Genomic DNA, 25,622 nt, shown 5'->3' with positions numbered 1-25,622 from the left:
CGGTGTTACATACAGGTCTTGCAACTCTTCATTTCGCCTCACGACCACAAGAGGCGTTGCGATTAAGTGATCCGTACCTATTTCTCTCTCCCACAACCGATTGCAGGTTATGTTCATCTGCGGAACCCGATCACAGCGCCGCTTGTTTGAAACTAAATTCAGCCTCAGTAAGCGACCATACCCCCACCACTGAAATTCGAGGAAGTTTCAAGACCTGTATGTAAGACCGTGGTCTTACTCAATTGCGGTGAAGAATGTAAGTAAACAAAGACACGACTATACTCGTTGTAGCGGTAGTGAGTTTTAGAATACGCCATAGATAAGAAATGCGCCGTCAGTTTCTCATGTTTGTTGCGAGATGGCGGCAATGTTTGTGCGTCCGTTGGTTTGATGGATAAATTTAACCCCAACAATGGAAGTCAAAAACAAATAAATAATAAACTATTATCCTTGCAAATTATATGATGGAAGAAGATCGAGTAGCAATAATTCATTTAGCTACTGATACAAAAATAATAAACGTACCATTCAGCGCTGGAACGACAGCAGAGGAACTATGTGTCAAAGTAATCTAATCAAGTATTTTATCTCACTTTTTTGAGTTTTTTTTTTTAAATAAAATCTTAATTACAAGTATGTATAACATTATATCTTGTTTTATTGTTTAATATATTTCAGATCTGCAAACAGCTTGGCATTGGTCCCGTCACAAGGCACCTTTTTGCCCTCCGTAACCGTTCTTCTAAACATTGGTATCCTCTAGGACATAAATTAGAAGGCAAAGAAAAAGCAAAATTCGACTTCCGAGTTCGTTTTAAGCCATCGAGTTTACAAAGACTGAAACAATTAGATATCAAGGCATATGATTACTATTTTCAACAAGCACGTAATGATGTACTTGATAACAATGTACCTGACATTGTTTATGAGAGGCACAAACGAGAACTTATAGGATTGGGTGTCAGCGATATGTACAGGTAAATGTTGTATAATAGCTGTATTAACTAGGATTGGATAATTATAATAAATTATACTGATGTAATTTTCACTAACGATGATTACAGAGTCATGCTCGAGAAAGATATACCAAGAGAAATTATTGAGTCAGATTACAAAAAATATATTCCCAAAGAATGCATAAAACGGCATTCCTTTTTCATAAAAAAACCAATTCATAATGCCCTTGGTAGAATATCAGGACATGATGCATCCTATGTCAAGGAGCAGTACCTCAATCAGTTTCAAAGTATGGCACCAAATTATTTATGTGAAGAATATAAAGCACTAATGGATCGTGGGACATCAAATCCTCCCTTGAGAGTTCTTTTAAGAGTGAATGCTGCCGAAGTGAAGTACTGTGACATAGAAAACAACCATTGGATTATCTTATGTGCCATAGAAGATCTCTGTTTCGTTTCCATAAGGTATTCTATCTAGAAAGAGATAAAACTAGAGATCTATAAAATTGTATGGCACAAAGAACGATTGTGTACAAATTTGTTTTCCTTTTCGGTTTTCCAAAGACAGGACAGTACTATTGAGATATCTCGAAAAAACGGAATTCCATCCTATTTAAAATTCGCAACAAATACTCTCTTGATGTCCTTTGTTTCCGCCTTAGATGGTTACTATAGATTAACCGTCAAGTGGACTTTTAATCTTTGTCGTGACGCCGTGACTCCAAGTTTGCAAAAGCTGCATAAACTGAAGTGTCATGGCCCTGTTGGGTGAGTAAAAAATACTCTTGCTACTTGTTCTTTCAATGAATGATATCGATTCTAATAACAGCATACTTTCAGCGGTGAATTCTCTTACGCAAAGCTTGAGGAAAAGCGTGGAAATCGTATCGGATCTTATATTCTACGTGAGAGCGAAACAAAGTACAATGTATATTATTTAGACATCTGCGGGAAGGATGGGAAACCAAGGACGCGGAAGATTGAGCAACTTGGATGCGACGACTTTATACTTTCAGATTGTGTGCAGCGTTACAGATCCTTACCACAGCTTATCTCATCGCATCAAGATTCTGAGGGACAGTTGTACCTCAGGGAATGCCTACCACCATCGGAATACGGTAAAATATAGTTAAAGAAACTTAAAACAATTATGCCTTCAAGAAATTAGTAACATCGCCTTATCATGTTCTAGACAAATCCCCACTGTTAATCTGTGCTGTTGAGGGTATAGGAAATGATGTAACTGTCGATGAAGAAATTATATCCGCTCTTCTTGAAGGAGGTCCCCGTTGTATTCCACCACAACAATTACAAGTATATAAAGCTCTACCCTTTCCCAAGAGTGTCGAGAGTATCGAAGCGAGAACTCCGTCGACGACTCTCTATAGGGCAATGTGGAGGGTAGCCAAAGGAAAAAAATTGGAAGCAGCGATAAAGGTCCTCAAAGACGATGAAGTAAGATGCACCAAAGAATTTTTGGAGCTTGCTGGAAAGTGGGGACAGTTACGTTCCAGTGCTCTGGTTAGGTAAAAATCGAAGAACAAGTATTTCTCCTAATCGTTGAGGCGACTGTGGCTTCTTTTGGACTATCTAATTTGTTTTCTTCTTTTTAACCAAAATTAGGTTATATGGCTTAACTGTAGCTCCTGCACTAGGGATGCTACTGGAATTAGTCAAATTGGGACCGCTGGATGCTTACCTAAAGAACACTCCTCCGGATTCTATTAAGACGGTCGACATGGTGGAGGCTTCTGCTTGTCTCGCGACAGCCCTATGGCATTTAGTGAGTTTCCTATTTTCTTCTCGACAAATATCATATGTATGTGTATGAGGCATGTATTTAAAATTCCTAACGCCATGTGAATCTCTGCTTCACGCAGGAGGAGAATGGCGTTGTTCACGGTAACATTAGGTGCCGCAAATTATTAGTTCACGCTCACACAGCTAATAGTTTCGTGGTCAAATTAACTGACCCTGGACTTTTCAGTTACACTCAAGCCGAGTAAGTCGATTTAGAATGAATTACTGAAGTGATAAGCTTTTATACTCTTTATTTATAAATAGCGTCCATTGGCTGCCACCTGAGTGTTTTGGAAATCCTGAATTAGCCAGACGAAGTCCTCAAGCTGACGTTTGGGCTTTGGCCACCACTATATGGCAGATATTTTCTAGAGGAGCTCCTTTGCCTACCCATCAAGATATTAACGCTGTAAAAAAGGTGCAAGTATATTCCTTGCATATTTCCCTCATACTGTACTTAGGATGATGTTTAACACTTACTCTATTTAACAGTACTATGCCAGTGGTAAACGTTTGCCAATGCCTTTTGGTTGTCCAACCGAAGTTTACAAGCTGATGAATGAGTGTTGGGGTGAAGCAGGTGGTGCACGAAAACATCCTCAAGCTATTATGAGAGACATCAATCAAATTCTATATCAAGTTTACAACTCTAGGCGGATTCACGCTTATTCTACTGTATTTCCAAAACTATTTAATGACACAGAACAAATTGTCGCGGATGATGAGAAAGACAACGATTCATCAGACTGTGAATCGAGGGCTAGCAGCCTTTTTACTGACAAAACTAGTTTACCCTGGGACGATGATGAAGATAGTAAGTATTCCTGCCGTACTGTTAAATATTTGAAAACTACAATTGAATATTTGTTATATTATCTCTGATTCTTTAAGGTGGTGAAGGTTTAGCTTATCAGGAAGCTGAAGAGGAATTGTCAGCTTATCTAGGCTGGTTGGCTGAAGCTGGAAGTAATGAAGGCGGTCCCTTGGGACAAATGCAAGGAATATTTGAACTCGATACAGATTGCAATGTTATATTTCAAGGAAAAATAGGACAAGGATTTTATGGAGAGGTTTATCGTGGTACTCTAGAGAGGGAAAACAATAAAGATGCGGAACCACAGTTGGTCGCAGTAAAGAAGCTAAAAACTAGGGCATTGGAGGCTGATTTGAGGGACTTCGAAAGAGAGATCTCGATAATGAAGGTAAATTAATTAAATGAAGAATAAATTAATTAAAATATCACATATAGTTATATTTTTTGCTCGGTTTTTAGACTTTGAAACATCCGAATGTTGTGGAAATTCTTGGTGTTATATCAGAACCTGAAGTATGTTTAGTTATGGAATTTGTCAAACATGGTTCTCTCCAAAGCTACTTAGCCATCCATAGAGAGAACCTAACGCATAAACGACTCCTGGGTTTTGCTTTAGACATTGCTACAGGTATGGAATATCTTGGACGCAAGAGTATAGTACATCGAGATTTGGCCGCTAGAAATATTCTTGTTGCTGACGAGAATCGTGTGAAAATAAGTGATTTTGGATTGGCCCAGGTTACTGGAAAAAATGACTACTATATCCTTCAGACCAACAGGGATCTTCCAATTAAGTGGTAAGCGTAAAAATATATAAATGTTTATAAAATTAACAAAATTTTACTAAGGGCATCCCTTGTTTTAATTCATCTTTTTAAGGTATGCCCCAGAGAGTTTAAGCGATGGCAAGTTTTCACCAAGATCAGACGTTTGGTCATTCGGTGTTACGATGTACGAAACGTTCAGCTTTGGGGAAGATCCCAAACTACCAGGAATAGGTACTGGACCAAACGGAGAGCCGGAGGAAGGTGGTGCTGAATTGTTAGCTGCTCTTGAAAGAGGTTCCAGGTTACCCTGCCCGCCAACTTGTCCCCAAGCTGTTTACGTGAAACTAATGTATCCCTGCTGGCATCTACATAGTCAACAGCGACCTGACTTTGCTACCCTGTGCAACGACATCAGAGACCTGATATCCCAATATTAAATCCAGTTGCAAAACCATGTGGATACTTCACCACATTCAGTGTCCAAGAACTTTTACAGACTCTCGCATAAGGTATAGTCGGAACGCGACATTAGATTTCAAATTTACTTCACGGAAAAACATGAAATATAAAACATTTAGCACTGTTATGATTAATTTGAGTAATAGCAGAATTCTTCCAATCGCCACGCCACGTCAGAAGGATTGAACTCAACTCTGGATTAGTCTAACAATTAGTAGAACTCTTTATTAAAGTAAAACATATGTAACCCATTCGCATGACTTTTTCGTAACATCGAACAAAATTAATACCTGGGTCTCTCTCTCTCACACACACACACATACACACACAAACATACATTTGTGCCGCTATCATAAGTATACTCAATTCAAGACAGGATAAGATACTTATGTCCATAATTGAACTGCACCCGGTAAAATATCGAAAGCGGGTTATATTCCATCTGTCAAAATAGGAGTCTGATGTCACCTCCCGACTGTAACTACCCATGATTCTTAAGGAATGTTTACCATTTTTTTATTACTTAATTATAATTACTTAAATTCCTAATATCATATTGGCATCTTTGAATATAAAACAAAAAACTGCTCTACTTTTTGTTACGTGTATTCAACGAGTCTAATTTGAATGAGAAGGGAATGTTCTTCAGACTGCAGACTTTGTCTGAATAATTGAGCGTGCTGCCAAGCGAGATCATCCTTGCCACCCATGAGAGTGGCACTCAAAAAGACCTTAATGGCGCCTTTGACATCGTCGTTAGTAGTGAAGGTATTGTTACAGTTACTAAGGCACAATATTTTACTTTCAGCATTCTGATAAAATGCTTCAAGTATCCATTGTATCTTTGCGCCGTGAAAAACTCTGGTAATTACTTGAAAACTGAAAGAGTCGATTCGTAGGCATGTATCAAGGACCTCAAAAGACCACTTGACAAGACCAGACTGTGCACCTGGTGAACGAGCCAAGTAAACTACCTTCCAATCTTCTTCTACCTTCCTGAAGACACCACCTTCTGTTGTATGGAGTCCCTTCTGCCACCCGGTTCTCTGCTCCAAAACACTGCCATCCTTTCCTCTGATATGGTAGATATCTTTTGCAGCATAGTAACACAATTCATATTGCCGAAGATCTTTTGGAATCTTCCAGGAATACGATTCTTTTATAGTGGAGTTGCTGACTTCACCACGTGATAATCTCCAAGTAAGGGATCCTGAACTTCGTCCCTGATAATCTTCATTCACGTGAGGCTTTTCTTTACCAGGGGGAGCAGGTAACATCTCCACGAGTTCTAGGAGATTCCGCTTCACCACATACTGTCTACGAGCCTCGCTGTATCCTGATGCAGTTTGTCGTTCTAGATTGAGCTTTCTGATAAATGAAATTAAAGCTTCTTCGGTGATGAGTGTTCGACGTTTCATCACAGATTCCTGATCCATCGTGTACCGCCACGTTACATCTTGAACTTCATCTCTGGAGAAAGCGATAATGTAAGTTAATTTTTTCCCCCATCCTTTTTCGTACATCAGCGGACGATCCATGACATTTTCACAAGGATCTGCATGTATCCATCTACCTGATCTTGGAGACCACACCTGAAACAGTTGGGGACAATTAACACATCCATTTGTTCTATCAATCTCTTCCCTTTAAACCCTTGCGCTATTTTCACGAGTCTGACTCGTGATGAAAATTTTAGACCAAACTTGAATATCACGAGTCAGGCTCGTTGTCTAATTTCATGCCAACCGTGAATATCACGAGTTTAAATCGTAATCGACATTTTGGGTCAAACAAATATCATGAGTCGAACTGGTGGTCTTAATCTCGAGTCAAGTATGAATGTCTCGAATGGGATTCTTTGTTCCAATGCAGGCCATGTGCTACCTAGGAGACATTTTCGTGGTGCATTTTCGATAATCGGTCTCCGCCGCTTCAGCTCCTTTCCCGACCATTCGAGTGCATCACTTGGGCATGGCTTCTTCCGAGTTAAATCGTAGTGCAAGGGGTTAATTCCAGCATTTGCATTCTTAGACTAGATTCGTTGAATTAGACTGCCGTCCGTTCAATTTAATTGCAATGGTTTAATAAGTGGTACGAACCTCAGTCCAAAGATGATCAGTTTTATCCCAAACAAGCCTTGCATCGTATCCCAATGATCGACAGAGTAATGTAAATATTCTAGCCCACTCCCCGCATCGTCCCTGTCTAGTGATTAAAAGTATCTGAAGATCCGAATACCTGGGAAATTTCACTTGAGTTCCACAGCTAGTACATCTGAAGGTAAGGCCATGAAATTTGTTAATGAAATATTCATTTTATAATACTTATTTAGCATGCTCCTTTCTTTTATAATCTACCTGTGTATTTCAATTCGTAATATTCTTGGATCTTTTGACTTCACAGTATATGAGTATTTGCATGGCCCGGAACATGCATAACAAGGGGGACTATCTACCCATTGGAAAAATTCTAATTTAAACCATCGCAACAATTCTGCTAGTAGTAAATTTTCTATGATAGTATCTTCTTCAGTATTTCCTTCATTTCCATTTACTTTTATGTCCCTGTAAAGAGATATAGTCAATTGTGAATAGAGGTCCTGCAGATTGAGGATAAATAAGAATTTTGAAGCATGAAAATTACCTCTGAACAGATCTTAGTGTCTGAACGACCCCAGTTTGTAATCTCGTTAATGGCACAATAGATTTGGCTTTTGCTTGCAAAGTAGGATTTTCATATTTTAAAACGTCGGCAAATTCTAACCTAATTTTATCTAGAAACTCCATTGATGTTACTGAGGATTTAGAAACAGTGGGTTGTATGCTTGGCTGTGCCACAGATTCTTGTCGCTGTGTTTTAATATCTGAGCTAGAAAGTAACTGACGCAACTCATAGGTCTTAGTCAAGGGCGCATCTTTAGGTAGAAAAAGATGATCATCTTTCTAAAATATATTCGATATATTTAATCTGCCTTAATATATCCAAAAGAATATATGGTGCTTGGGAAAATTACCTCAGTAAATCCAATTTCAAATAGACATTCTATGGCTCCAGCAGCAGGTAAAATTTTCTCTACTACAGTTGGATTACTTAAACGTACCTTACGATACTCTTCTTTCTGAGGATTGTCGATTATGTTTTTACAGAGAATAGAAAGAATTTTTTGAGCCTCCCTGTAGATTTTTTCGTCGTTCTCTCGTAGTAGATCCACATACCGTTTTAAATTAGTCATTTCGAGTACTTCAAGAATGTCTTCTATGGACGGCTATCCTTAAAGTCGCGATATATTTTTTAAAAGTTATATTGCAATGTCATAATTACAGTCTAACCTATAAAGAAAGAGACAAATCATCTGCCATCCAGGGTAACTAATAGAAGATTCTGCGTTACCACTACAAGATAATAACCTGGTCATTCTATGGCATATACAGTTTGAGTAATTCTCCTGTAGATGGTAGGAGTATCGAGATCGATATTTATCCAAGATTACTCCACGCCCTGGTCCAAATTTAATTTAAATCTTTTGCAGTCTGAGAATGTATTTAAGGACCTTTTTCGATATTCATTGAAGGACCATCCTGGAACAGTTTATAAAAAGAATTCATCTACCCATACCCTTCAGATTCGGTGCCTGAATGCTATCCCCCGATAGAGACTTAACCATGTTGCCTGATCTTGTCCTTTTAGATTCATCTCGTCATCCTCTCTATGTAGGGGAGCATAGCCAAGGCCATAGAAGGTAGACACAGGTGGTGGTTGTACTGGGATGGTGTTGGTTATGTCGAGGGTGATGAGCCTGGTGCGCCGACGGTGGTTGGCGGTGAAGCTCAGGAAGGCGTTCGAAGCGGTCGGAAACGATGGTAGACGTATACGCGTCCAATCTACCCCCATGTCCTCTATATTTCACGGGAATGGTGGCGACCGATACGATACGCTTGCGCGAATATCGCGGGGTTGGTTCGCATCTCGTACGGCAGTCTTATTCGAGTGTCCTTCAGGAACGGAAGGCTGTCCGAGGATTCGTAATCGACTAATCCTCGCGGTTACTCTTTCCACCCTATCCTCGTTCTCTCTTACCTGAACCTAATGTACCTGCCTGCTTACCTATTTGCTAATTTGACCATCTCCAAAGCTTAGTACATACCTATCCGTTTATTAACTATTGTTCCGGAACCGGAATTCCTGGTGCGTGCCATCAGCAACTATTCTCGGATAAGAATCCTCGAGAATTTAAACTCAACATCCTCCGGATTCCAATGATTCTGTTGTAAACGCCCAGTATTTACTGATCGAACCTTCCTCCGTTTTGGGAAAAAGAGGACAATGGAACACGAGAAAGATTCTACCGTATTCATTCACGTCTCCCTTCCGTCTTCAACCGGAAACGTGACTTGATTCTGTGCTTTTACTCTGGAGGTTTCTATACTCTGAAGCTTTGTAACTTTCATAAGGTGCGTGTCGCGTTTTTCAAATTTCCCGCTTTTTTTAAAACCTTAATCCTATCATTTAAATTCTCCTAATTCCAATCATTTTGCACAATTTCCCAAGTCCTTCTATTCTTCGCCAATAGTTCTTAAAACCTGTGGAGTTATACGTAGTGGAAGTTGAACAAGAGCTTATCCGTCGGCTGCTCGTCTCTCTTAACGCTGTCGTATAAAATGATGAAAACTTAAGGATAAACAAGTAAAGGACTAAAGACTTGCAAGCTTAGGATATGAGAACGATTGTGATGTCGTTCTTGCAGTAAGAAATAGTCTGTAAAATTGGTGACATAATTTAACACTGGGGGTCCTTTGTAAAATAAGGCTTTATCACGGAACTGCGCGCTATTATACTCGGCTGTGTGTGAGTGTATGAATTCTGCGAGAAATGGGACTTTCTAGGTGGAGTCCGGGGACGGGCTCTTTCGGGCCGGTCCCCCTTTGAGCACTCGCGACTACTTCACCAAGGAAGAAGAACAAAGGGAGAAGAGAATACGATTTTTGTAAAAGACAGAGAGACAGCGAAGTTATAGACCAGCTCTAAGTATAAACAGATGTAACGGAGAACACAGTGAAATATATTCAACTATTATAATTTGGCGTTAAATATATATCGGGTATAAAACAGTCAATGTTCTTCAAGAAATTAAATGTCACAATCTTAATTATCATATGCTTATCTACAGCTGTCTTAAACACGTATAGCGTGCAATAGCACAGTTTACGTATTACATATTTCGCAGCAGACAGATCGATCGAGATATCTCAGAGATCCCTAATCAAGAGAGAGAAAGAGAGAGAAGGAAAAAGAAGTAAAAAGACGAGTAGGAATAAGTGGAGCAGAACAGAAGTGAAAAATAAGAAGAATAGAAAATGAAGGGCTTACTGTTGGCATTGGGGCTCCTATTCGCTGGTAAGTCGGCTAATTTCATTCTATAAGGAAATAACTTGAAGTGTTATTCGCTGGAGAAATTTCTTGAACCGTGAAACATCCTTGATCTGCGTTAAATGATTTTTGCTAGTTAAAAAAAAAAGAAAAAGGTAAAAACAATCCAGTATCAACATACTGGGTTACGTCAAAACTTCAGAACGGCAATTTAAAGAGATACTCTGTCTCTACTAATTGGTACAGTTGCATGGCAGAATAATAAAATTATACTATATAATTTATAAAAAAAAGGACCTGCTCGCTGCACGACCGATGACGATAATCACGAGGATCTTGAACTGGAACCTTTGAATCGGGGACCATATTTTGACGTCTCGGCGTCGCACAACGTCACGGCGCTCGTCGGCAAAACGGCTGTGCTCAATTGCCGTGTACGAAATTTGGGAGATCGTACGGTACGTAGATAACTATATCTATAAGTACCAGAGCAGAAGGTACCAGTACAGACTGTATATCGCTAAACTATTACATTATACAGTCTACTGAATATATAATCGATTTGTTTGTTCGAATTATTATATTATTTATCATTAGAAAAGCGTGCTGCTATTAGACAGGTACTATACCGTTCGAGTTACGGTTTAAAACTCTGCCGCGGGATTGGTTGGTTGGTTAGTTGGCCTCTCAAGTTGGCGCAGAATGAGGAAATTTATATTAATTAAGAGGCGGGAGGATAAAAAGAGATGGAAAAATTAGGAAAGATTAATTCAAGCTGTCCGACGAGAAAATTCATAAGCTCCCTTGCTCTAGTCAGTGAGAAATTCAGAGTTCCTATGGGAGTGGACAACAGAAGGGATGGAAGCTAGGCGTGGAAGTAGTCGGACGGTGAGTGAAGCGACCAAGCAGTCAAGGAGGGAATACTTGTTTTCGTGCCGTCGGTCGTATGTTTCGTCTGCGTGTTTTATGGTCCGTGAGAAAAATTGGCCGCCAACAGGAAGGAAGGAAGGAAGGAAGGAGAGAGAGAAGATAGGAAGGAAGGAAGGAAGGAAATAAATGAAGTTGGTGAAGGTTCGTTAGAAGAAACGGTTAACAATTCGATAAGATAGTGTGGAATAGTTTTTTCTAGATAATAGACAAAGAAAAGAGATGTATAAAGCACAAGGATTGGAAAAGGGAACAGAATGGAGGAGGTAAAAGGGAAATGGAAGATATCGAAGAAACTTTTGCAATTCTTCCCTCGGACAGTTTCCAGTTCATTTCCAGTTTCGACGATTCATTTCGACTCCTTCTTCTCCTATACTATATCTCAGGCAGTACTGCGACTAACCACCACAGATATCAGCACTGGCTACAGGGGTAGTTTCAGGATTGATAAAAAAACTTTTTACCCCTTCCTTCATTTTTATTATGCTAAAGTAACCTTGTGCTTGCCTCTCATTGGCCGAAGCAAGTATGCATGACTTCCGGAAGGTAATAGGAACGAATACATGATCGATAGTAACGAGAATGACGGTCCCGCCTTAGATTAGAAATCCCTTAGGATTGTCGGGGAGGTCGGATCTCGTGAAAAATAAAAGGAAGAAGAGAGCAGCTATGGCTGCCATGAGACAAGCCCTTTACGTGATGAATAGCCAGGAAAACGTATTTCGAGGTGAACCCCGTGTGCTGAACTCACTCGCAAAGTATCCATTTATCTCTGTGGACGAGATAACCCTTTCGAGGAAGATAGAGATAGGGATGACCTGGTATCACTATCTTTATCTTTAGCTGAATGGCCGAATTCTCTGACAATCAGGTATCCTGGGTGAGACATCGGGACATTCACCTGCTGACCGTCGGTATCGACACCTACACCTCGGATCAGAGATTCATCGCTTCCCACTTTCCCAGGACTGAGGACTGGACCTTGCAAGTCAAGTATCCGCAACGTCGTGATTCTGGTATCTACGAGTGCCAAATCTCAACCACACCACCTATTGGCCATTCTATGCTTCTCTCGGTTGTCGGTTAGTTGCTTCTATACGTCCTTCTATTTTTTATTTATTTTCAGGCTGCTTCACCTTTTCCGTTCGCTCTTCATTTATTTTTTACTGAGCGGCTGTATAAATTATTAGCCTAAGCGTAAGTGTGCTCTGCCGACAGAACCACCAGGACTGGCATGCGAGGTTTCGCATCAGGGGTGCGTACAGGGCTACTACTTTCTGACTGGAGTCAGATTTAAGGAGGGTTCCCCGTGAGGATTGAACCGGTAGTAATTCGAGGGGAACTTGGGCTAAGGGATAAATATTTATTAGGATAATAAGGGAGAGATTCTCTGGCAGTGGAGATTCCCTTGCAGAGAGGAAGAAAGAGTGGGATAGAGAGAAGGGTGTCTGAAGGATTGAAGGATTAAGACGTTGAAGAGCCAGGACGGCGGTGCAAGCGATGTTTAAAATAATCGACTGGGAGCGAGAGACGCCATGAGAATGATTTGATTGTGTCGTGGAAAGTTTACGTCTAGATTTCTCTGAATTTACGGGGATTTAGCTGAGGGTGAGTATTGGCCAGAGTTAGTTAAGTTGGCTTGGAGTCCCGGAGACCTGCCATTATTGTCCAGGGTCCCGTTTCAGATTCTACTAAAGTCCAATATCGCTTAGCTGTCGTGACCGATTAATCTCTTAGTTAAACTCTATGCATAACATAGTGAGAGATAACAGTAGAGAGAGGGAAAGGGATTGTATTTCGAAGATAATTTTAGGGTTTGAGTGGCGAGTAGAGGATTTACCGATTAACTCGTCAATCAGGAAATCACGTGTACCGAGGTGAACCAATGAGACGTAATAATGTCATTGTGAAATTGATAGCTTCCATAAAGAGAGAGAGAGAGAGAGAGAGAGAGAGAGAGAGAGAGAGAGAGAGAGAGAGAGAGAGGGGAGGATATATAGAGTGAGAGAGAAAATAAGACAGCCCCACGTAGTTGTTGTAGATGGCGCAGACGTGATGTCGCTGTTAGAAATGGAAAGGCATTCCTAGTTAGTATTCCGGTACTCATGATAGTATTCCTGACCCGCGACCTCACGGTGGTAAGGCATCCTCCTGGTGAAGTAACTGACGTTAAGAAACACGCAGACAAGGAAGAACGTATAGTATACACGAGGGAATAGGACCTATGGAGGTTAGCTAGCTTGTAAAAAGGCAACGTGACCTCGACTTCGTTTGCCTTTACCTTGAGGTTCTATCTGCCAGAGCACCCTTTGCACTAGAGGAGTAAATTTTCGTCAACCCCTAGCATGGGAATCGAGCGGTTAAAGACATTGAATTGTACAAGTACGACGGTCCTATGTATTTTTGGCTGTGTTCTGCCCATAGAGCCCATCACGACCATCATCGGAGGACCGGATATATACATAAATAGGGGCAGCACCATGAATCTGACCTGCGTCGTGAGGCATAGCCCTGAGCCACCCCCGGCGATTTACTGGACGCACAACAACGAGGTCCCTTTTTTAAATCTTTCTATTTATATCTGTACCTTCGTTACTCGTTTTATTTCCACTGATACGTCATTGCCAGAAAGAAGGCGGAGATTAAAAGACACTGGCAGTGACGGGGCAGTGGCCTTTACAAAGAGATTGTGTGTATACGTACGCCAGTGGGTGTAATGATATTTCTGAACCCTCAGGAAATCAATTACGACAGTCCACGAGGTGGCGTATCGGTTATCACAGAGAAGGGTGAGATCACGACCTCGTACCTCCTCGTGCAGCGTGCCCAACCGGCGGACAGTGGACAGTACACGTGCCACCCGAGTAACGCCAACACGGAAGCAGTCTCGGTTCACGTATTAAACGGTATGTCCTTCTATTTATTTTGTGATCCAAGGTTTCTGACCTCCTACGGAGTTACTGGGGACAGCTCTTACAACCTGCCGTCGAAAACTTAATGACACGAAAGTTATCTTTAATATATACGTATACTCGTTATTTGTCCTGTACAGGGGAGCATCCGGCTGCCATGCAACATGGTGGACAGTTGAGACTAGCAAACCCACCTTTTGTCATCTTCTTGGCAATCTCCCTGACGTTTCTCAATCATCGTTGAGCGACGCGTAGACGTCGCGGTGCGACGGCAAAGAAGGGTTGCTGGAAAGCTCGCGCAAGGGAGAAAGATAGGGACGACAGGGTGGAATTTTAAGCGAACGATAAGGCCTCCCTTCAAGTACCGATAAGACACGGGCTGTTTTTATCAATCCCCTCTTCCTGAGCTTAGAACGCCTATCCCGTGCTCACGCAGCCCAAGGCTCAGGCCTCTGCCTTTGGTTTCCACTGGAAGTCCCTCAGCTCCTGCACGCGCGCCTAACCAACCATACAACCATTAAACCAACTATCCAACCAACCAAGCACGTTCCTTTATCTTCCGTTTACTGCTCCTGGACAATCTCAAATCTTTCCAAGCCCTGAAGTACCCATTTCCCGTACGTCCGAGCAGTGTTATGCACGGCGAGGGTGCGAGGGTGCGGAGTCAGAGTAAGCGTCGACGGGGTAATGTACATATTTTGGCTCGAGGGTGTCTGGACGTTCTCGTGTACAATCGACAAGGCAAATCCGTATCTTGGATAGTACACGTCCTGTTGTGTACATTCTACTCGAGGTCTGAGGTGTGATGCATTCCTCAATATCGAGGGTGTCAACGTGTAGGGGTGCTCGGTACACAAGATATACACCGCATCCCCTAGATGTGTTTCCTCTTGGGAGAGTCAACCCCTTTAGTAACACGTCCGTACCCAGGCACCCTCCAGTCAGACGATAGCGGAGAGCGCTCGCAGAGGTGGAAGGTTACCTTTGCACGCTATCCTGTATACTTAATAGACTCGTAGACATAAATCCAGATTTAAGTGCAGTTTAGAGCATAATGCCTGGCATTACAATTTCTTCCCATTACGAGCTACTACCTTTCGTACCTTCCCTGAACCTTCTCACCTCCCCACTGCTCTACATCCCCCCTCTGCATTACCTACCTACCGTAACCCATCTGCCAACCCTCTACAACTAGCGTTCCCCTTTGGCGCTACTTTTCTCTCTCGCTCATCCTCCTCCTATCTACCCTCGTTTTCGTACCTTTTATTTGACCGCCACTAGGCTCTACCATCAGCATCAGCATCACCATCACCATTGCCATCGCGACCAGAACCAGTAGCAGCCAGGCCAACGGCTGTACCAGTAGAACTAGGATTGGAATCTGTAAGGCCATTAGCAGACTACTCGTTCTTGGGAGAACGAGACGTTCCGAGAGCTAAAGATGGATGGAGAGAATGTAAACTATGAGAGAGAGAGAGAGAGAGAGAGAGAGAGAGAGAGAGAGAGAGTGCGTGAGTATCTGTACGTATGTACGTATATATTTGTATGTATGAGGACGCAAGGCATAACGGAATGAAAAGGAGGGAAACTGTAATAGCGAATTGTAAATATGAGACTGCGCAAGATTGTAAAAGGGGACAGAACTAACAGATTATGTATCTAATATTCGTTGGGAGATTATGGCGTATTTATTGAACCTAGCCAAAAGAAGAATGTGTATATGCGTAGCTTTAAAGAAGAGCGACACTTTTTATCCCCGGTCACAGTGTCGCAATGTCACAATGTCCATACCACCTCCTGCTTCGTTCATCCCTGATGACGATTATTGCCATGGGGACGTTGGAGCTACGTGGCGGGGGTGACGCTACGTGAGAGATGCTCATATGAAATAAATCGAGGTACGTACGTGTTGATACCAGAGAACGAGTATTATGTCTTTTTATTCACCTAGAGTCGTGATACCTTTACCTACCAGCGAATATTCCCAGGTCGAAACTCCCCATCCTGACCTGACGGTCGGGCGACTATCTCTAGATGTACTTTTTTTCATTCGTGATAATTCATTCCTCGATTACTGCATACGGACTGTACTCCGGTGGACCAAAAAGGACGTCGGCAAAAAAAATGTTGCTTTACACAGTCCAAATAGTTTCAACCGCTTAAAACTTTTTTGACGAAAAGTTGTGTTTGAATCGAGTCATTTTCCCCAATTTCGTGATCCTGTCTAAAGTTTGGAAAGCCGTAATTTCTAAATTGTTTGACACACATCGTAGCTACCCTGTAACAGTTTATGCTCGTTATATTCGTGATGGTTTTGAATGTGAAAACTTTTAGGAACATTCCAAAAAGTTACGAACGGATGATTATGACTGACGATTTTCGAACATTTTGTCGCGGAGGTTCAAGAAATTGGAAAGATTATAAAACAACCAGCGTCAACCAGATACAAAAAGCGTAACCTTGCATTACAAGCGAAAAGATTTTAAGCGCGTGTAAAAATATGCGAAACATTATTTTTTTCCTTAAACATATTTTTTCTAACTCTACTTCCCGAGCACCTTGCGTATTATCGATATTACGACACAGAATTTAATCTATTATCGATAGTGCATTAAAAGTGCTCCTAGTACATCGCGCAAACGCGACGGCAGTCGTTTGGATGATCCGGGGATTATGTGTGAATTTTAACGGGATGGAGGACCGATGAGAGCGAAGAGAGATGCAAAGTATACTCCACATACATGCAGACGAGGGAGATAAAAATAGTGTAGAGCAGTGAGTCGAGTGTAGACAGGGCGAGGTGAAGGAATGAGTCATGTGTGCTTAGTACTCTCGAATAAAAACATTTTTCCATCCCATCCCGGTACACAGTGGAGAGGGTGAACCACCCCAAAAGTGGAACGAGCGCCGTTCTGCGGTGACTGGTCATTAGGGAAAAATCTAGCACGCAGGAATTCCCGCAAAGCTAGTATCCATCGTGCGCGTTTTACGAGCCAAAGGGCTTCGTGAAAACCATCCAGATTCGGGAGTGCCGGCATCAGCGCAGAGTATCTAATCTCCCCCATTTTATTTAACCCTCTTTCGCGTCCTTCTCTTAACCGCACTTTCCCTCACTGTCAGTCACACTCGCACCTTCAACGATTCCACGTTGAACTACCAGTCATCCCCTGGTGCCTAACTGGCGCATAGCCTCCAGTACTGGTATCGTTGTTTCTCTAACGGCTGAATATTAATTCTTTCTGTTTTCTTGACGTATCGACGTTCTTCGGTTAGTCTACTTTGGGCCGAAGAAGAAAATAGACGCGATAGAGAGAGAGAGGGAGAGAGAGAGAGAGAGAGAGAGAGAGAGAGAGAGAGAGAGAGAGAGAGAGAGAGAAATAAGAGAGAAGTAGAAAGTAGTGGAAGTACAGATATAACGATATAGAAATCATATACGCCTGTACCGTAAATACGGCCTTAGCAATTTACCCTGAGGAAGAAAAACTCCTTTGCGAGAGCACAATGCGAGCAATCTCGGATTTTTTTCGCAAAATGGTGTACCATTCCTTCTTCTATACTTTTCTCCTCACCCCTCATATTTTGCCCCCATACACGGATACCCTTTGCCTAGTCCTCTGTCCTTTATTCCTCTCATTTATTTCTCCAGTTTTATCCTTTTTTCTTTCTTCATCGATAGGTCCGATCGGAACGCGAGTTGCCGATATTGCCACCGTTCCTTCTCTCTCTCTCTCTCTCTCTCTCTCTCTTTTTTGCTCATGCGTCATCTCACGTAGAAAAGACGAGGATAGCCGGTCGGGGCCACAGTCGGACACACTTTATTGGATAGAGATTTTTACTCGTGACTGGTTTCTATCGTCTCCCTGACTCCCGGAAAATAGGTTACATGTGCTCTGATGCTTTGCTGCTCCGAACCATCTAGGAGTATCAGGAGCTATACACCAGCTTTACCTTTAGGTACAGTAGGGGTCTCAGTATGGCATCCCCTATCCTCGCGGTCTCCATCCCGTTTCAGAACACAAGTCTCGCATTTATTACGGTTACGAAAGAAACATTTCGCTCTATTTACGTCGGAGCATTTGCCCGTGGCTAATTTTATTGCGCACGCCTTGGCTAGAGTCCTCCCTGCTCCTGCTGGGATGTACAGGAGGAATGTATCAACCTACCTTTGGGTGGCTGGAGACACTGCGCGGATCCCGTGGTTGGTGGAGACAGAGGGGTTGGATGAAAGTTTTCGAGGACTTTCAACACGTGGCCGTCCCACGGGTCTTCCTCCTGTTAGAAGAGACGGGACTACCGACTCCTGATGGGATCTGCTTCTTCCCAAGGATTCCAGGCTGTGCCTTCAGGACCCGCAGTCAATTTTATTTAAACACCAAAGAATTTACTCCCAGCCGGGGTTTTCGATCGCTAACGGAAATCGCTTCTATTCGCACCTTTATCAACCGGAAATGGGATACGTGTAAGACAGAGAGAGAGAGCAGGGAAGTCTTCCGGTCTCTGATCCTGGATTGGGAAAGACTTTAGGATTTGTTTGAACTCATGTAGGATAAGTTTAACCGATTGTTCGCGAGACTCTAGGAGGATTTATAGAAGCAGGACTTTCGATTGCACCGGAGTCCTTTCAACCATTGCAGAACTATATATATATACGTTTGCCAAAGAGACACTTTGGGCACACGAAAAATTAAGGGGCGTTCACAATAGCAAGCTAATGTTTTCTTTTAACGAAATATTTCTAAGCCCGTCACAAATACTGGATGCCTAACATTGAGAAAATATAAACAAATTTGGTGAGACAGTCTGTTTATGGTCCTCAAACCGGTCATTACGCTGGAAAATCTTTGAGAACGGTTCCCCAAATTACTATTTCTTCTCAAAAGAGCAACTTCGTAAATGAAATGATCCCCAAAGTATCTCCCAGCAAAAAAATATATATAGTAAGATTTTCAATGGTTTGAAGGAAGCATCTACCACCCTTAGTGAACATCTTAGGGTAAGTATAACGGGTCTAAATTTTTTCAAGGATTTGAATTTATGGATATGGGTACCCCTTAACTTTCTTTACTTGCCTTCTCTCGCAAGGATATTTACGCAAGACTATTGTACATATACCACTTGATGATCTTCTATGTAGAAAGATATGAAACATAGAGATTAACTTATGCCGTAAAGGAAGGCGGCAGGAGGACGAGGTGAACCAATCATTCATCTTGATCCTTTGGAGTGTAGTTCATTTAAAATTCACAGGACGATTCAAGCCACAAGAAACAAAGAAATCAACAGAGATAGAAAAAGCGAAATAGCAAGACAATAAAAGATCAAGGGAGATAGACACTAAGAAGGTGACGTATCTTTTTTAAAATTCAACTCCTCTCACCAGAGTCCCATGCGCCAATGGTCCTCTGCAAGTCAAGATTTATCCGGATAGCTCGTGGGCACGTATTTAAAGGTACGTATAGAACGGGATGAATCAAAAAAGGCAAAAGGATGAAATTGGCGACGGGGCGAAACGTGAGAGCCATTGAACGGGGTATCGCGGGAAAGAGAGAAGCAGAGAACGAGCATAAATCGAGGCTCGAACCGTGAAATATCGTTGGACATATCAAAAGGAGGCTAGTGGATGCGTCCCGTACACGCGCGATTCGAATTATTAATGTGAAAATGCAATTTTTCTGCTATCCGATCCCGCTCTTCAAACCAGTACTAGTACTAGTACAAGTACGGACACCAAGACCCATACCAGTTGCAATATCGATACCAGTACGTGAAGTGTCATTCAGTACTCGGGTTTCGTCGCACGTTGATCTACCGATTTTTCATTAATGAAGATATTTCGCTATTTTTATCTCCTCCTTGTATTTAGCCCAGAAATGTCTCCGTGGTGACTTGGCAATTACCTTCCTATTAGAGCCAGTCACTTGATCTTCGAGTGGCCATAAACAGGCCACGTGACATGGATATACGGCCGCCGTCTAACGAAAATTTCTCAAATTAATTTCCAAGATGTGTGCCAAGCAAATTTCTCTCCTAACCTCACGCCTCCGACTCCCTTTATGAAGTTTCCCATGTTTCCGTCCTCCCCTTCTTCGATCCATACCACCTTTCGTGTTTTAAAAAAAGTCCTCCGAGGTTCCGCTCTCGTTACGGCGCACCAGGTGATTTTCCACTTGGCACGAGAGACCCCTGTTCAAAACTTTCTTTTAGGAACCTACTTGGAGCTATTAGCCATCTACCCAGGTAATGTAAGGTTATGTACTCTTGATGATGTCTGACCCTTCTAACTAAATTTATATTATATGTATAGCATTACATCAGAAAAAATATCTCATATTGCACTCGAGCTTTTAATACTATCAGTATAATGCCTCTGAATATATGATATTTTATGAAAAGAGTTCCAAAAAATATGATTTACATGAAATAATATACCACCGAGAGGTATGTCGACTAAATGGGGTGGTTGTAGGAGGTAGACGAGTGGTTGAGTGGATGAGTGTGTTTTCACAGGGTTGCCAACATTGAATATAGATAGATAGGTAGGTAGACCTTATTCTCCGAATATACCATAACTGAGGTAGAAGTATGGCAAGGTCTAAAAAATTTTCATAATTATCGTCGTGCACGAAGGTGATTCTGTGCCTAGTCTAAGGTGAAGAGGGAGTATAAAAACGAACAGGGCCAGAGAAATATTAGAGAACGAAATAAAAGAAGTTACGAGGATGTCGACGAGGAGTATCAGGTGGTCTCAGCGCTTTTTCTCTGTTTCTTTTTTATAACTCTCTCTCTCTCTCTCTCTCTCTCTCTCTCTCTCTCTCTCTCTCTCTCTCTCTCTCTCTCTCGCGAGAGACAGACGTGCTTGAGGATCGCTCCGCCTAAGAGTTAATTATTGAGTGGAATAAGTCTGTGAAATTGTGTGAAAGATGAAACAATGTGATCCGTGTTATCTCTCTGTCTCTCTCTCTCTCTCTCTCTCTCTCTCTCTCTCTCTCTCTCTCTCTCTCTCTGTCATACTTTTTGAAAAAGCTTTCAAGCACAAGTTCGCTGGCGCGTTTGTAAGAGTGAACTTTTGCCACGACTCGCACGGTAATTCCACGCGGTGGTCAGGAACTCGGTGAACGGTTTCAGAGGTGGATGAGGCTGAGGACGTGGAGGCTTCGTGAGAGTCAAGAAGTTAGAAGAGGAGTTATCTCTGAGGATTACCCATGCGGACTACTCAGCGCACTTCTAAAACCGATGGATCTCCAGAAAATTGCAGGTGACGGCGATCCCTCATGTTTCTAGGTTAGTCCCTTGCATACGAAGACAGATTCTCCTCGCCGTAGTCCTTGTTGTCTCGCTTTAAAGAAAAAGGGGAAACGCATTAAAGTCCAGTTAGCCGTTGCGACGTGGGGGTGTTTAAAGAAAAGTTCTCCTTCGGGACAGTATTCCACTTTAATTCTCTCAAGGGATCTCCTTGTTTTCCCATCCATTCCCAGGATAACTCAACCACGCTCCAACCTCTCTGTCCAACTCTTGCGCTCGTTCTCTCATTCTTTCTCACTTTCTCGATCTCATTGTCTTTCTCGTTGTTTGTCGGCCCCCTCTGCTCTCACTGTGACTTGGTTTCCACAACTACCCTCTCACCTTCAACATCATCTCGTTACCGTCGTGTAGCTTTTCGCGAGCCAGAGTCCTGTCCGCGCTATCTTTCCTCTTGCACACATTCTCGCACTCTGTCTATCTCTCGCAATCTACCTTTTTCTCCATTTTATCAGCGAGCAAGCGAGTCTCTCGTGCATGTCTCGCGCAGTTTCCCATTCCCTCTTAAAAAGCTCTTCACTGGATTCTCACATTCTCTTTTAGTTCCACCTTCTCTCTCTCTCTCTCTCTCTCTCTCTCTCTCTCGCTCTCTCTCTCTCTCTCATTCGCCGACTCGTGAAGGAGAGCGGTAAAGCAGACCGAGGATGGAGTTAATTTGGGGTTATAGTATATCTCCAGTTTGCTATACATATAGTATAAAGCTGGAGGGAGAATCGGAGATTCGAAGGAGATTACCGGAACGCGCACTCTAGTCCTTCGAGGCGGGACGCCACGGCAGATTTGCTCGCGATGACCTCCTGACCCCTTTTTCGTAGGAGTTGGTCCCATGGACTATCTATCTCCGTCTCTCTTTCTCTCTGTCTCTCCCTCCCTCCCTCCCTCTCTCTCTCTCTCTCTCTCTCTCTCTCTCTCTCTCTCCCCCTCTCTCTTTATATATGTATATATATATACAGTATATATATGTATATCGAAAAGTTAGCCTCGATGGGTCAGATAGATAGGGAGGAGAGACGGCGGGAACCTAACGATAGGGAGACGTCGGCTTATCCCGTTAAATAAACAGGTTTCGCAAAATGCGAAATACCAGAAGCGCCTACTCCTTATTAGACCTATCACGCTGACGAATGTTGAATGTTAAATGAATGCAAATGGCTAATGGCTGGGTACGCGGGCCGATACTAGTTTAATGTTCCACGATTTATCCCAAACCTAACCCGAGTCTTGAATGGTGTTTGGGAGAACGCGTGGCGCCGTCTGGCGCAACTTTAATCAGTTTTAAATTGAGTTTTAAAGTTCGTTCAGTCGGTGCGTCATTGAAAAGCTTCTTGGAGACAATTAACCCTGTAATTATTTGTCGATGACTATGACGATATTTTTCACGGCTATGGTACGTCTTGTCAGAGACAGGAATGACGTGGGAAAGGAGACTATCGGAAGTGGCGAGGGAATCGCGGGGTATGAGGGAACTGATCGTGAACTGAGAGTGAGGGATTGTACGAGTGAAAAGGAGTGCAAAGGATGAAATTCGGGCATCCCCACTGAATATCAATAAAGTATTTCTTGTCCCGGCGTCAGCAGCCGCAAACCCATTTACCCTGGTAGTAAGTTCCCTGCGGTTCCCTGCCAAACCGTGTCCGAAAGCTCCGCCATGCAGAATCACGTGTCCTCGCTTACGCTTACGTAACATTCCGGGATGTGCTCTCTTTTTATCTCTATTCCTCTCTCTCTAGCTCTCTTTCTCGCTCTCTCGTCCCTTTCTTGTCTCGCGAATATTCATCCTTCCACACAGCTGTCCCTCTTCCACCAAATGGTTTTTATCCTATAAATTCTCTAGCATGATCATACCCGATCCCACGGATTTCTCTCGGAGCCAACAAAGGCACGATGCCCGACCGCACACGGACTAAAATGAGAACTCATTGTCGGGGTCTGAGGACGTGAGAGAATTTTATCAATCGAGACAATTCAACAGATAAAATAGCTTTCTTTTCCAGCCTTAGCTTCTCGTTTACTTTTTTTTTTATGATTCGCCCTTTGGTATACGTGTGTCTTGCTCTCCTTTTACTTTCTTGTTCCAGAATGTCTCGAGCCTCCGGGGCATTTCAATTCTCTTAGGATTTTCATTGTCCTTCAAGAATCCTTCGGTCACTTGGACAACCGACTCGCGATTCTCGCGAGACGCTGAACACCCGAGTGAAGAAGAAAGGAGGTCCGCAATGGAGAAAAAAAAATAATGGAGTAAAAGAAAAGCTGGAACATTAAAGCCGACGTCTCGCGCTGCTAGGCTTTTTTAATTACCCAGAATGCCCGCGGCTCCACCCATTCCCGCACGTCCCTTCACCCTCTCGCCTATTCAACCCCATACCTAGAATGTAACTACGCCTAATGTCACGTTAGTTTTAAAGCCGCCTGGCCATTTTCCCATTTTCATAATTCGCTGCGCATTCGTCACGTAGCCCTCTGGTGCCGTCAAAATGTACTAATCTTCCTGGTATTTAAAGGTGGTTAAGGTAAATAAAAAAAGGAAGCGGTAGGCTTTTTAGCCCTACCGTAAAATCGGGTGGAAATTGGTTACAAAAGTCCAATTGTACAGTTTCCTCTTAACAAGATGAATGGGATGACCTGGCAGTTGGCTAATTATCCACGTAATTGCTCCATAAATTAACATTAGCCGTCTCTCGTCATATTTTGAGATACCTTGGCATAACCCTATGCCCTAACGGATAAGTTATATCATATGTATTAGGGGTTGTCGTCCTGTAATAAAGATCGGTTCAACAGAATATTAGGGGTTTACTGTGAATAGAGAACTGAGGTGAGAGAATGCGAAGGGTCGTAGAGCCAGGAGCAGGGAAAAGATCGAATTGACTCGTCGATCGTCTCACGATTTATCATGCTCCGAACCTCCTGAACTAACCGGAAGAAGGACTCCTCCCTTGTTCGCGTGTTCTTTGGAAAAGGGGGTGATGGCTATACGACCCACGCGGCCTCGATAAGATATTCAATATTACCCAGCGGCCATCCTGAGAAATATGGCCGCGGCAGAAAGATTCTGAGAATAGCAAATGGAAGCAAAGGAAATATATTCACCCAAGTCATCTCCCAGAAGACGCTTGACAGTTGGCATTGCTTGCAGGACGGTATACATATATATACATACATAGTAGAAGTGACACTCACTGCCGGTAGTGACTGTGACGTTGGTGATGATGGAGGTGGATGGTGGTGAATGACACTGGTAGATAGTTCATTAGCCCCGAGGGGTCGTGTCTGCTATTTTAATTGGGCCTGGACGAGTCCTTGAAGAGTCCCCGAGGGTTTAGAGGCTCCCGCGAATCGAAATTTCGATTAGCCAGTTCTTCGAACTCTCTCTCTTTCTCCCCACGCCTCTCTCTCTCTCTCTCTCTCTCTCTCTCTCTCTCTCTCTCTCTCGCTTACTTTTTCATCCCTTCCCGTGATTTCACTCGAGGTACGCCGACCAGGAATTGGGAGGGTGCGAATACGTAGAAGGCAACCCTCATCCTCTCGGCTACCACTTTACCCAGATTTCCTTGAACGGGAAAGTTTGAATAATCGAAGTTTACCCGGCTGGCACGGTTTCGCCGCGTCAATTGGTGGATGATTATAATAATGCGCGAGCACGACTAGAGTTGAAGTAAAAGAGGCCGAGAGTGCAGGACGGTGAAATAGGACATCGCCGTTTTCCATAGAACAATATGGAATGGTTCACTCTAGCGGGATATGATTTATATTCTCAGATTTGTTTGTAATTTTCCTTCTACCTTCCCCCTCCGTCGCCCCACCATTTTTGTCACTCTCTCTCTTTCTGCCTTACGCTGGTACTCCGTAAGAGCGCGTGCTTTTGTACGGGTATGGTCGTAAAAAGTGAGGGATGCTGAAACGGTTACGAGGGCGGACAGTAAGAGTTCCTACAATTCGTGTCTGGAGCTTTTTCAAGGTTCGCGGCGACCCTTCGACAAAGTTTGGCATTTCACCCACGAATGCTGCTGGCTTAGGATCTTGGGGAAAAACGTGGCAGGGTGCACATGAGTCGGGTTAGCTCTATGACTCCTGGTTCCGACACTAGGTCTGCTACCCTTATACCTTAATCCCATCATTCTTCATTACATGTTATAACAACCAAAGAGAGGCTATCATATTTATCGAAACCATTATCAAGTTGCACATTAACGAGGCTCAGCGTGGATATATTTTCCTAACCCACACGAGTACAATTACTAAATTGTTATATTTCAGAGAATTCAACTGCAATATGGAGTTTCAATCGTTTTCGTTGTAAATGCTCGTATATGTGTAC

General features: G+C 42.8%; 3 protein-coding genes across 7 annotated transcripts; 2 read left to right on the top strand and 1 right to left on the bottom strand.

Annotated features, from left to right (window-relative positions):
• Positions 1-115: 115 nt before the first annotated feature.
• On the top strand, positions 116-5,353 carry LOC107264899 (tyrosine-protein kinase hopscotch). Of its 3 annotated transcripts, none has more exons than XM_025082115.1 (14): positions 116-256; positions 339-566; positions 679-977; positions 1,065-1,424; positions 1,524-1,727; positions 1,800-2,077; positions 2,152-2,485; positions 2,583-2,742; positions 2,840-2,961; positions 3,024-3,177; positions 3,252-3,573; positions 3,651-3,961; positions 4,033-4,370; positions 4,453-5,353. In XM_025082115.1, the coding sequence occupies exons 2-14, from the start codon at positions 462-464 to the stop codon at positions 4,775-4,777; spliced, it is 3,312 nt and encodes a 1,103-aa protein (XP_024937883.1). In that variant the 5' UTR covers positions 116-256; positions 339-461; the 3' UTR covers positions 4,778-5,353. The 3 variants fall into 3 exon arrangements, with proteins under 3 accessions (XP_024937883.1, XP_024937884.1, XP_015589166.1); XM_025082116.1 differs by having other exon boundaries at positions 182-256; positions 359-566; XM_015733680.2 differs by having other exon boundaries at positions 212-566; positions 4,033-4,201; positions 4,312-4,370.
• LOC107264903 (peptide-N(4)-(N-acetyl-beta-glucosaminyl)asparagine amidase) lies at positions 5,291-8,417 on the bottom strand. 2 transcript variants are annotated; one of them, XM_015733687.2, is made up of 5 exons: positions 7,900-8,417; positions 7,443-7,741; positions 7,157-7,363; positions 6,899-7,073; positions 5,291-6,391 (listed from the first exon to the last, which is right to left on the bottom strand). In XM_015733687.2, exons 1-5 carry the CDS (start codon positions 8,029-8,031, stop codon positions 5,399-5,401), a joined length of 1,806 nt encoding a protein of 601 aa, XP_015589173.1. In that variant the 5' UTR covers positions 8,032-8,417; the 3' UTR covers positions 5,291-5,398. The 2 variants fall into 2 exon arrangements, with proteins under 2 accessions (XP_015589173.1, XP_015589172.1); XM_015733686.2 differs by having other exon boundaries at positions 7,813-8,179.
• On the top strand, positions 6,164-15,932 carry LOC107264908 (hemicentin-2). Of its 2 annotated transcripts, none has more exons than XM_015733693.2 (7): positions 6,164-6,286; positions 8,487-10,193; positions 10,461-10,624; positions 11,965-12,175; positions 13,518-13,645; positions 13,831-13,999; positions 14,146-15,932. In XM_015733693.2, exons 2-7 carry the CDS (start codon positions 10,154-10,156, stop codon positions 14,247-14,249), a joined length of 816 nt encoding a protein of 271 aa, XP_015589179.1. In that variant the 5' UTR covers positions 6,164-6,286; positions 8,487-10,153; the 3' UTR covers positions 14,250-15,932. The 2 variants fall into 2 exon arrangements, with proteins under 2 accessions (XP_015589179.1, XP_024937886.1); XM_025082118.1 differs by having other exon boundaries at positions 6,205-6,286; positions 9,683-10,193.
• Positions 15,933-25,622: the final 9,690 nt, after the last annotated feature.

The sequence above is a fragment of the Cephus cinctus genome, unplaced genomic scaffold (assembly GCF_000341935.2).
Source record: "Cephus cinctus unplaced genomic scaffold, Ccin1 Ccin1_scaffold0204, whole genome shotgun sequence".
Taxonomy (NCBI): Eukaryota; Metazoa; Arthropoda; class Insecta; order Hymenoptera; family Cephidae; genus Cephus; species Cephus cinctus.
Note: the sequence above shows the minus strand (reverse complement) of the source record. Positions and strands in the feature narration are given on the sequence as shown.